The sequence below is a fragment of the Gymnoscopelus braueri genome, assembly GCF_963280865.1.
Source record: "Gymnoscopelus braueri genome assembly, chromosome: 16".
NCBI lineage: Eukaryota > Metazoa > Chordata > Actinopteri > Myctophiformes > Myctophidae > Gymnoscopelus > Gymnoscopelus braueri.
This window is the reverse complement of record NC_137616.1, coordinates 48,352,451-48,364,835: the sequence shown is the minus strand read 5'-3', so window position 1 is coordinate 48,364,835 and position 12,385 is coordinate 48,352,451. Positions and strand designations below refer to the sequence as shown.

Sequence of the window (12,385 nt, the reverse complement as noted above, 5' to 3'; positions counted from 1 at the left end):
TAGTTCATGTGTGTGAAAATAGATTACAATACTGACTTACTCAAGTTCTATGACATTATTGTCTTTTATTTTAGGCATATTACCCCACCATTAAACAGTATTTTCCTTACATTAATTAGTAGAATATAATTCTCAATTTTGGATCGGATTGTACTGCGATTTTTAAGGAAGTACCATTAAACAATATTTTTCTTACATTAATTTAGTAGAATATAATTTTCCATTTTGGATCGGATTGTACTGCGATTTTTAAGGAGGTTATCTCAAATAAATTCATTTTATCACTCACTATTTTTAGTATGACAATGAATAGAACTTGCAAAGTAAATTAAACCGTTCAGAACATAACTCAGGACATGACCCTTTCATGGAGCCTGCTCCGCATGTAGTGAATTGGTGCCTGTTGTATTAACATTGTCACCTGGTCCGTATTGCCATGGAGCCTGTGGAGCCCGATGTGGGGCAAGGCAGTGGATGTGGTCCACCCCGTTCTGGATAGTTGGCCACAGCATTTCCACCTGGCCCCTACTTGCATGGAACAGACCCTGCCCCATATTGTTCGTGATCCTGGTCTGGGTGCTGCTGGTGCAGCCATGCCCTCCTTTTGACAGGACACTCCCTCTCCATGTGGTCATCTGAGGCACAGTAATGACATAAGACCACTATGTCATATGGCTCACTGTTTCCTCCTCTTCTTTGCCTCCATTCACGGCTCCTTTTCTTCCTATGTGACTCCTGATTTGGTTGCTGCTGCTGTTGTTCCCCCTGTGGTGGCTGCCGGTGGTTCTCATAGAACATCAACTGTGCTCTTTCCAATTTCTTCTTCCTCCCGTCTTCTTGTGAGAGCATGTGCCTCTCAGCGTGCTGTGCATGTCCCCACACCTCAGTGAGGTTCCGACTTTCCCATCCAATACAGGAAGTTATGGATGGACGGGCGCAAGCCATTGATCACGGCAGTTTTTAACAAGTCACTGTAAGCCGGGTTGTCTAGTGTCACACCACAATGCTTCTGAAAGCAGTCCTCCATTCTATTTCTGTAGGTGTCACAGGTTTCATCAGCCCATTGCTTAGTGCTGTGAATTTTCGGCCAATCAGTGCGTACTGGAAAAGCTGCTTTCACCCTGTCAAAAAGACCATCTCGATTCTGCAGCTGTCCAGTGATGATGTCATCTCTTTCTCCAGTCACATCAAAGTTTCCCCTGAGACGTAGCCACCTTAATCCAAAGACTTTGTGAAATACTAATTCCAGCTCTCTTGCCGATGGCTCGTACATCTCAATCAAATCTAACACAGCCTCACACCAGCGTACCACATCAATTCTGGGGTCTGGAAGGTCCTTCACAATGTCATTTAATTCATCAGGTGTCCAGTTTCGCTGAACATGTACTGTTGCAGAATACGCATCTATCCCTGCTTGCTGTGCCCCAGCCCCCGGACGGGGATGAGGGTTTAGATATGGAATTAATGGGAATAGGTTACTTGGACAGAGCGTCGCTGTGACATCTGGGTGTTCCTTGGGTGTAGTAGCAGTCAGTTGTGTGTCTCTCCTGCAGTTTGGCTCCTTCTGCCTCACATTGTAGTCATCAGGAGAAGTATTGGCTTGTAGATCTGCTAATGTCACCATAGTTCTGTCAAGGTGTTCTCGCAGTAATGTCACTTCTTTCCGTTGGTCGTTGAGTTGTTCTTGCTGTAGCATTGCGGCCCTCTTAGCTTTGTCACGCTGGTCATTGAGTTGTTGTTGCATTCTCTTTGCTTTGTCACGTTGATCTTCCAAGGCCTTCTGTTGGTCGTCGAGTTGTCGCTGCATTTTCTTTCTGCTCGGTTTTGCTCCCATCTTCTTAAGATTCTAAGTGGAGTGTTTGCTATAACAGCAAAGCATCCACCCTGCTCGCAGCGCCAACTATAATGGCAGCTTTTACATGTTACTTTATGTAAGTTAAACAGATCAGGAAGATGCAGGACTCAGTTGTCAGGAACCAAACTCCATACTTTATTGTAGATCTCATCACAGCAGAGAGAGACTAGTGTCTCCCTCCAGGGCTTCCCCCATCACTTCCCAACACCAATGTCTTACACATATTTATACTGGCAGGATGGTACACAGAGGTATAACAACAGATGGTCATTCCTTACATGGGCTTTATTCTAGAACTGACTCGCACGTAGTGGCTATGTTTGAAATAGGTTTGCATGAGTCGACTGTTTCTAAAATACTTTGTCAGGGAGAGGAGTTTAACAAGGAAGAACAGGTGATGATTGTTGCATCTACTAATACATTCAATTAATCAATACCACAATGACTGTTATATGAATTTGATCCACTACAGATTTGTCCTGTCCTGTGTGTCATGATATCTTTAAAGATCCTGTTCTCCTGTCATGTAGCCACAGCTTCTGTAAAGTTTGTCTGCAGGAATGGTGGAGACAGAAGGGAATAAAGCAATGTCCAGTTTGTAAGGAAATACATTCAACAGATAATCTACCCCGTAACCTGGCTCTGAAGAACCTGTGTGAGGCCTTCATACAGGAGAGACCGAGAGCTTCATCAGGGTCTGAGGATCTCTGCAGTCTGCATGCTGAGAAACTCAAACTGTTCTGTCTGGAATGTCAACAGCCAGTGTGTGTTGTGTGTCGAGATTCTAAAAAACACACCAACCACTGTTTCAGACCCATCGATGAAGCTGCTCTGGATCACAAGGAGGAAGTCCAGAAATCACTGAAGCCTTTACAGGAGACACTGAAGGTCTTTAATAAAGTTAAAACAAACTGTGACCAAACAGCAAAACACATTAAGGTCCAGGCCCAGAAAACAGAGAGGCAGATGAAGGACCAGTTTAAAAAGCTTCATCAGTTTCTACAAGAGGAAGAGGAGGCCAGCATCACTGCACTGAGGAAGGAAGAGCAGCAGAAGAGTCAGATGATGAAGGAGAAGATTGAGGGCCTGGACAGAGACATATTAACCCTTTCAAACAACATCAGAGCCATAGAGGAGGAGCTGAGAGCTGAACACATCTCATTCCTGCAGAACTACAAGACCACAATGGAAAGAGTCCAGTTCACACTGCAGGACCCACAGCCGGTCTCAGGACCACTGATAGACGTGACCAAACACCTGAACAACCTGACCTTCAGAGTCTGGAACAAGATGAAGGACATTGTCTCCTACACTCCTGTCATTCTGGACCCCAACACTGCCTATCCAGTATACACCCTGTCTGATGATTTGACCAGTGTGAGATGGGGAGTAAGACAGCTGCTTCCTGACAACCCAGAGAGGTTTGACCACTATTGCTTTGTCCTGGGTTCTGAGGGCTTTAACTCAGGGACTCACAGCTGGGATGTTGAGGTTGGAGACAATACAGACTGGACACTGGGTGTGTTAGCAGAGTCTTACCAGAGGAAGGGAGACAGAGGGGGTCAATACTGGATAATATGGTTATATGAAGGTAAATACACAGCATGCTCCTCATCAGGGTCAGACACTGTTCTCTCACTGAAGCAGAATTCTCAGAGGATCAGAGTCCAGCTGGACTGGAATGAAGGAACGCTGTCATTCTCTGATCCTGATACTAATACACACATACACACCTTCACACACACTTTCACTGACAAACTCTTTCCATGCATTTACACTGGTCCTGGTCATACTCTGAAGATGTTACCAGGGAAGATCAGTGTAACTGTGGATAGTTAGACATCATGATGATGTTGTTTGATGGTGAACATTAGTATAGTATCTGTATCGTTGCTGTCGGGCAGAAACCTCTTATATTTAACCCTTTGTGTTTTTTTGTAAATTAACGCTCTACTTGATCATACAGTGTAAAAAAAACACATCAAAAGTAGCAGATCGCGACGCGTTTCAAGCTACTTTTCATACTTTTTAATTTGAATCCTAAAAAGTTATACTTTTGGACATACAGTATGAGGTTTCTACCCGACAGAGACTATATAATAATGTTGTGGTCTATGGATGACAATCAACACAAGTGTCTAAAGTAACACTCTGATCTGTGATGTCATCAACATGTTCATAATGATGGGATGATTAAGTTGTTATGAATAACATCTACTGTTTTTACTTAATACTCAATAATTATGGCCCAGATCGCTGGCCTAGCGGTCTGGGCAACTAGGCTCCAATGTAGCCTGACAGCGCATCGTGGGTTTGAGTCCCAATCCCGGCGATCTTTGCTGCATGTTTCTCCCCATCTCTCTCTCCCTGTTTTCTGTCTGTCTCTATTGTGACTATAACTAAAGGCCAAAAAGCCCCAAAGATATATTTAAAAAAATAATCATTATAATAATAAATGCTTCTATTATCAACTGTCAACTATCAATAATAATAGTAATGCTAAAAGTTATGTAATGTGTATAATTGTAATGTTAATGATTGTTAGTTAGTGATGGTTATTATTATAATCATATTTGAGGTTCAGATTATACATTAAAGTATCAAAATAATAATAAATATAGCTGCAAAGCAGCAATTTGGGGTTTCAAGCCAACATGGACTGCAAGCGATCTAGTCTTTTGAAAGTTTCTGAAAACTGTATTAAAGATAATTAACAGGTTGCATGACAACCGGACATACTGTACACTCATTCATGTACAGCTAAATGTGTGCCAGGGCATGACCTTTAGCAATACCATCACCCCTACTGTTCAGTTTATGGGGACTTGTTTCAACAGCTTAATTAAACATATCCATCTAGTTTGTTGATGTTTGGACAAACTGTCATTCATTTATGGCCAAATTTGCACCAGGCCAGTGCACATGGTTGGAACTGGTGGTCAAATCTGATTGGCCAAATGTTGCCTATTAGTCGACTGGTAGTCGAATCATGCATTTTTTTTTGATTGGATTTGACTGAGAGATTGGCAGTCGAATCAGACTCCCTCGAGCGATTAGTCGACTATTAATCGAGGTCAGGCCTACTATGATGTATCAGACTAATGTACCAAAACTGTACTTTGTTTTCTATTCTTTTCATGTATTGTACAAATAACAATAACATAAACATGTGGTTAAAAAAACTTCGATCCTACTTAAGAAAATGACTGATGAACATACTGATTTCCTGCAGTAGAAAAGAATGTAAAGAATAAATAAATAACTGGAGTGAACTGTCATTGTATGTTGTATAGTCGCTCAATGATATGGGAGACAGTGTTTATGATGTTTAATGTGACTGCATTCATAATTAAAGTCTGAATATAGAAAAAATGTTCTGAAGTCATGGCTGTTTTTACAGTGAGCTACAGTAGTGGATTTTCATGATTCATAACTGCATGTGATTCTAGTCCAGTCTTACTGCAGGGTGTGTTAGCATGACATATTTGAGTAACACTGGTGGGTAAGCATTAAGAATTTGAAAACATAATTTCCTACATGGGGAATTACAAAAAAAAATTTTGCATCATAATAATGAGAGCATAAAGGAAGATTAGATTGTATTTTATTATAAAGGTATTAGCCTATATTCTAATCTAATACTACACACCTTCCTCATAAATTATAGAATACCTTTGTGAGTTTGGATGAATGACAAATGGTTTAAATTAATTAGTTTCATTTATTGATTTTGGACATATCCTGTCAATCTACAAAATAATTCTGCAATATGAATGCGTTCTAATATAGATCTGTAAAGGCAAAGGTATGAATGATTTATGATTAATTAAAATAAACAGAAAACAACTGCTATTGGCTGCAACCACAGCGAGGGCGGGTAGAACCAGTAGAAGCCCTAGAAACATACCCTACTATAATATACAGTAGAAATACAGTAGCTAAACTAGGGGCCATTCATATGAACTGTCACTTCCTACTGTATATGGCTTCAATTTAAAAACTGGATGCTTGCCGCCTGATGTGTACATAATACATACCTCATGCTGAAACACCTGGTGGATAAACACAACCTGTACTGTGTGTGTGTGTGTGTGTGTGTGTGTGTGTGTGTGTGTGTGTGTGTGTGTGTGTGTGTGTGTGTGTGTGTGTGTGTGTGTGTGTGTGTGTGTGTGTGTGTGTGTGTGTGTGTGTGTGTGTGTAGGTCTGTTGTATCTCATGTTGAAAAACCTGGTGGATAAACACAACCTGTACTTCGCCTACCTGCCGGCTCGCCAGGACCGCCAGGTCCACCTGGGAGCTGTCAATCAAGCCCTGGCCGCGCCCATCATCTGTCTCATCTGGCTCTACTTCTTCTCTGTGCTCCGGACAGGTGAGAGACAGACACACACACACACACACACACACACACACACACACACACACACACACACAAAAGAGTTGTGTCTGTGGTTAATGACGCAAACTGTTGGTCGGATCAGTGTAGATTTTTATGGGAATATATTTCACATCTTTTCACTATCCGCCCATATTTGGGCAAGACTCACGTCATCATATATGACATCATCAACATGATGTCAGAGTGCCACAGGGAAGACATGCCGTCATTAGACCGTTTAGTAAATGGTGCATTTATACAACGCTTTCATCCTAAGCGCTTTACATAGATTGTGCATTACATTCACCCATTCACACACACATTCACACACACATTCACACACCGATGGAGGAGGAAACCATGCAAGGCACCAACCTGCTCCTGTTCAGTGTCTTGCTCAAGGACACTTCCACACTAACTCTGGAGGAGCCCAGGATCGAACTGGAAACCTCACGGCTTCCATCCGGCCACTCTACCGGCCACTCTACCCCTGAGCCACTGCCGCCCACTGTTTAGTGTCCGGGTAGCTCGGTCAGTAGAGCACTCGCCTTTTGGACCGCAAGGTTCTTTGTTTGAGTCCCGAGTCCTGGCACCGCCAGCTATGCCCTGCATATGAATAGCCTTGCACACAATATGTTGATGTGTAATTCTAATCCCTCTTGTGTGTGTGTGTGTGTGTGTGTGTGTGTGTGTGTGTGTGTGTGTGTGTGTGTGTGTGTGTGTGTGTGTGTGTGTGTGTGTGTGTGTGTGTGTGTGTGTGTGTGTGTGTGTGTGTGTGTGTGTGTGACATCTCAGGCTTCAAGGCTAGTACGTCTCTCTTCACCTTGGTGGTGTTGTGTATCACAGTCTTCATCTGTCTCAGCTACACCTTGTTTGGACACTTCAAGTACCTCAGTCCACTCACTTATGTGGTGAGTCTGTGTGTGTGTGGTGTGTGTGTGGTGTGTGTGTGTGTGTGTGTGTGTGTGTGTGTGTGTGTGTGTGTGTTTACGTGCTGTTTCCACATCTAATGCTGTTGGTGTGTTGCAGGTGAAGGAGGAGGATGCCGATGGACTTACAGACAGGCACCTGGTAAGTGTTGTAGTAATAATGTTCTTTTCACTGGTCTTCAGCTTAACATTTTGTGTAACAGTAGTCCATTCAAAGCCAGTTAAGGCTTGTTGGTAGTTCTATCAGTCTGGTGGTGTTCATTGTCTCTCAGAATTTAAAGCCAGAGCAATAACAGTAAGTAATAAGTCTGATTTTGGAGTCACCAAATAATGCTGCCACTCTGCCCTATTGCACGGTAAAGTGTCCTGAAGGGACAAACGTGGCATCTTTCCATGGGGGCAGTGTTGATTTGGACACTCTTTTGAATCAAATGTAATTTAGTTGTAGTCATATTTTAGTCAACTAAATATCATTAGATTATAGTCAACTAAATCTACAGTTGATTTAGTCTGGTGGTGCCTTGATGGTGTCGTAATGGCTGAAAATAGCAGATCTACAAGCTCACAACACGAGCGCAACCAAACATAAGATGACTTGTCTTTTAGTTCTACTGGATCTCTTCTCCACTAGTCCCTCACTAACATTTTAGTCTAGTTTTTATTTGTTGAAATTGACGAAATTGTCAATATATTTAGTCTTAGTTTTAGTCATCCTAGCTTAGTTTTTATGTAGTTTTTACATAATGCTTGGAGCATCAACACAAACTCAACAAAGTTGCAGGACCCATGCTCAGGTGTCAGTCAGTGTGCTGGCAGGTCGCTCAAAACGAGAGCTACCTACACGTTTAGCGGTGTTGCTCATTCCACGATTGCACGATCCTTCCTAAGTTATACCTCGTTGCAAAGGTGACTAATCAACGATGAGAATGATATAATAATATAATTGGTATTATTGAAGGGGAGAAATAATCGACTGAAGATACGTTTCCGAACTTTTTATGAGGAGTTTATATCGGCCAGATAGATGTACTGTATCTGTCAAGGCTGTAGTACAGTGGTCAGATGGTGTCTCTCTGTGTGTGTGTGTGTGTGTGTGTGTGTGTGTGTGTGTGTGTGTGTGTGTGTGTGTGTGTGTGTGTGTGTGTGTGTGTGTGTGTGTGTGTGTGTGTGTGTGTGTGTGTGTGTCTCTCTCTCTCTCTCAAATATGTAGGCTATTTGTCCACCGACCCCCCCCATCTAAAAATATGTTGTGCCAGGGACCCCCGTACCAGATTTGTCTTGTTAAAATATTCAAAATGTTACACATTTTTGGTCAAGATTTTCAAATGGCCGATGCATATAGGTTCAAAGCGCTCATGTGGCCTAATAGTCGATTCTTTTGGGCTTGTTTTCATAGACCTGGTTGCTTATTTCTCTCGCAAAATCCGGCAACCGTGCCTGTAGTATAATGATCAGATGGTGTGTCCACAGGTGTACCTTCCCCAAATAGTGCAAGCTGAGTCATCATCCAGCGGTGGTGACCCAAAGAGGTCTCCACAGTTCTACGGCTCCACACACAACAGTCCCACCAACGGCTCCAGTCCTGTGGACGACGAGGACCCCCTGGAACCCTGAATCCCCCCCCCCCCCAGGCAGGCAGAGGCGCTGGAGCACAGCTGACACCCTCATCCTGAGTGCTGACTTGGTACTCTTCCTAACCTTAACCACTTTATAGCCCTATTTTATGCTAAATAGCCGTCTACAAGATCTGCTACATCTCGTAGATCTGCTATTTTTTGCTGTTTTCGGTATTCGTAATACATTTTTAAATATTTTGAGAAAGAATAAAAAATGTTTTGAAAGTTTTCGCCTATAATGACCAAAATATGGACACCAGGGTGTAAAGTGGTTAAAGCATCTTTCAGGGCGTTGGAAGTCAGACTGTCCAGACGGTCAGCGTTTTGAGTTGACTTCAGTCCCCACCGCTCTCTTCCTCGTTGGGAACTCCAGGTGGCGCTAGAGAGGAGAGTGGACTCGCTTCCAAAAAAAGCCTGGAGCTGCAAAAACTACAACAACACACTGTGAGGAAACAGGCGGTTAAAGTGAGTTCCTGTGTCAAACATTGCGTTCTCTCTCTACAGCAAAGAGAGCAAACAAGAAGAGGAATTGACGTTAATTCCATCTGAGTTATGGATCATGGTTACTGAACTGTAAACAAGCATCTCTTTAAGATGCCATTGGTGGAGAAACCCATGAAGGACAAATATGTCAAACGTTTTACACCACAAAGCTTTAGTGTTAGTTTATCACCCTTACGGGTCCTTTTTTACACTCTTCAGTGTTAAATTAACACTCCAGATGGCATGCTGTAAAGCAGTGGTTCTCAAAGTGGGGTCCACGGACCCCCCCAGGGGGTTCCTTGGTGGGGGTCCCCAGCAAAATGAGGAACAGTTTTTTAACCCTTTATGTACTTCGGCTACATTCAAAATATTGTGGGAAAACGGGGAATAATTTCGACAATTTATAACGACACATTATCTTCTCTTGAATTAAATTCTTTAGTAGGAATAATCCCTTGAGATTCAGCATTACATTTTCGAGGAGGGTCCTATAAGACCCCGTCTTATGGGCGTCGCTGGCACAAAACATTTAGATATGAACATGTTTGAGAATCACTGCTGTAAAGCACAGTTCTGTACACACACACTCCACGAGGACAAGAATTTTACCAAAGAAAGAATGTTAAGCCACAAAGTGCCCTTTGAAAACAAGCATAAGAACACACTCTCCATACAGTGACTGTAGTGCATGTGCATCCATGCCTGAACACACAGCCTGAACACACAGCCTGAACACACAGCCTGAACACACAGCCTGAACACGCAGCCTGAACACACAGCCTGAACACACAGCCTGAACACACAGCCTGAACACACAGCCTGAACACACAGCCTGAACACACAGCCAACATCCATGGTGATCATGAACTCGCTGTGTAGCCAATCATACAACAATGACCAAACCAATCAAGCCACTATAGATGCCATAGTGGTTCACAGTACAATCCTCACTGTTCAGTTAAACACTTAAATTACCTACGGGGTTCCCCAGGGGTCTATACTTGGTCCCCTCCTGTTAGTTGGTTCATTGGTGTTTGTTCAGTACTGGGGGAAAATATATGTTCAGGTCGGGATACAAATGTTACTCTTTTTTCCCCCACATCACTTCCAGTTCCACTTTATCCTGCATGAAAACAAACGATCTGTCTACCAAAGAGCTGGGGGAGAACAAACACTGTATAGCAATGATTGCAAGGGGAATATAGAGCTATTTAACACTTATTTGTACAAATAAATATCACTTACACCCCCTTTTACTTGTACAAATGCAACCAAATGGACATTTGTACACTCTTCTTCACATGGATAAATGAACAGGGAGGATTGTACTGTGTAGATAGAAAACATAACATGCTGCCTGACTGTGTGTGTTTGTAATATGTTGGTAGTGTAGTTTATCACCTGGGTTTTTAAACGTCTCCATTGTGCCTTTGTTTGTACCTCACATCCTATGTGTTTTGTACGGACAGAGAACTGTCTGGTGTTTGTTATCAAGAGCTTCCTGTTGAAACATGTTGGACAAACTGTTATCTCAATATTTGTGGGAATTTTATACCTATAGACTCTGTGACATTTTATTTGTTTACAGTCTAGCCACTGGTTTGCTTATTATTACTTTAAGACGCGTTGCTCTGGTTTAAAGGAAGGAAAGTTCATTATTAAAGCTGCAATCTGTAATTTATGTCCCATTTGATCCTGGTGTTGGGCAATAGCGCGTTACAGTTATAATGCATATCGTTGTTGTCGGGCAGAAACCTCTTATCTCTATTTAATTTGTCAGTAGTACAGGCAACAGGCAGTTCAGAGCTCCAGTCTAACCCTGACATAATGCTACAATACACATCGGTTAAAATATGATTTTATTCATTAAAATAAATTCCACATTGCAGCTTTAAAGAATGTAAATTCATTTAAATAAAGATAACGGGTTACATTCTACTGTACTTTTAAATAATGTTTTGCACCTTGGAGAGTTATTATTTAACAAGGCAACCAAATTATTTCAGAAAAGTTGACGTTGAATCATTTTCACTTTGCTATGAACTGATATTGCTCTACAAAAGCTGTTACACATTTTCAAGGCACCAAACGTCTTCTTTTATTTGACAACATTTGTATCTTTGATGAACATATTGTTAATGTAATGAAGGCACAGTTTTCAGTGTTAATAAATATTGACCTACAGTAAAATGGATTTAAAAAATGTGTTGAAGTAATGCACGTCTCCGTGTGTGTCTGTAGGGGATGCTGTTGTCCTGCAAAAGGTTCTCTTAAAAGTTCCTCTCGTTCTCTACTATTAAGCAGTGAAATAGAAGAACACACACACATCTGAACTGAAGAGTTCATTCTAATTCAGGCTGACACTGGTATGAGCCGTACGTGGTCTTCTATGAACTGTACAGATGGGGGTCCATTTGGTGCCATTAGGACACTGTCAAGAGTTAGAAACTGATACATTAACACTGGGTTTTACTGTGTATCCTACTCTGTCTTTATACTGCACTAATTAGCTCTGACCTACAGTAGTGTTTACATGGTGTTAATGAACATTAAGAAGCATTAGCGCCTGCTAAAGCCTCTTATAATTTAGTCCAGTATAATCTGGGGAAACAAGTTCTCAAGCCAAGGAGGTGATTTTATACGATCGACCCCGCTGATCAACGTCTCATTCATAGTAGACATACTCAGATATAAAAGGAGAAGTACAACAATGTAGAAATACTCTGTCACAAGAAGACGTCCTGTGTCCGAAATGTTACTTTGAGTAAAAGTACAAAAGTATTGGCATCAAAATATGCCTGTAGTCCATTTCACAATCGTAATTTTGGTTGTAATAATTAGTTAATGTTGCAGCTGGTAAAGCTGGGCAACGATTTCATGTGATGTATGAATTAATTGGTGCTGCTGCGTAGCTCATTGGTTCTCAAAGTGGGGTCCGCGGACCCCCAGGGGTCCTTGGGGGGGTTCCAGGGGGTCCCCAGCAAAATGTGTTAATATAGCATCACAATAATTTTAACTGCTTTAACCTTTTACACTTTGGCTATTCAAAAATAGCAGATCTACAAGCTCATAGCGCGGTGCCGCGCTATGAGCTTGTAGATCTGCTATTTTTTTTTAATCGTGAAAA

General features: G+C 42.0%; 2 protein-coding genes across 3 annotated transcripts in view; both read left to right on the top strand.

Annotated features, from left to right (window-relative positions):
* LOC308103702 (CSC1-like protein 1) overlaps window positions 1-11,474 on the top strand; it is a 63,094-nt gene extending 51,620 nt beyond the window's left edge. For both annotated transcript variants that reach the window (XM_080453827.1, XM_080453826.1), the window contains 4 exons: window positions 6,057-6,224; window positions 7,026-7,141; window positions 7,260-7,301; window positions 8,630-11,474. In XM_080453827.1, coding sequence (XP_080309953.1) covers window positions 6,057-6,224; window positions 7,026-7,141; window positions 7,260-7,301; window positions 8,630-8,773 — 470 coding nt within the window. In that variant the 3' untranslated portion in view covers window positions 8,774-11,474. The remainder of the gene's footprint in view (window positions 1-6,056; window positions 6,225-7,025; window positions 7,142-7,259; window positions 7,302-8,629) is intronic.
* On the top strand, window positions 456-3,694 carry LOC308103880 (E3 ubiquitin-protein ligase TRIM39-like; the record flags this gene model as incomplete). Its single annotated transcript, XM_080454090.1, has 2 exons — window positions 456-585; window positions 2,328-3,694. The coding sequence occupies 2 exons, from the start codon at window positions 456-458 to the stop codon at window positions 3,692-3,694; spliced, it is 1,497 nt and encodes a 498-aa protein (XP_080310216.1).
* Window positions 11,475-12,385: the final 911 nt, after the last annotated feature.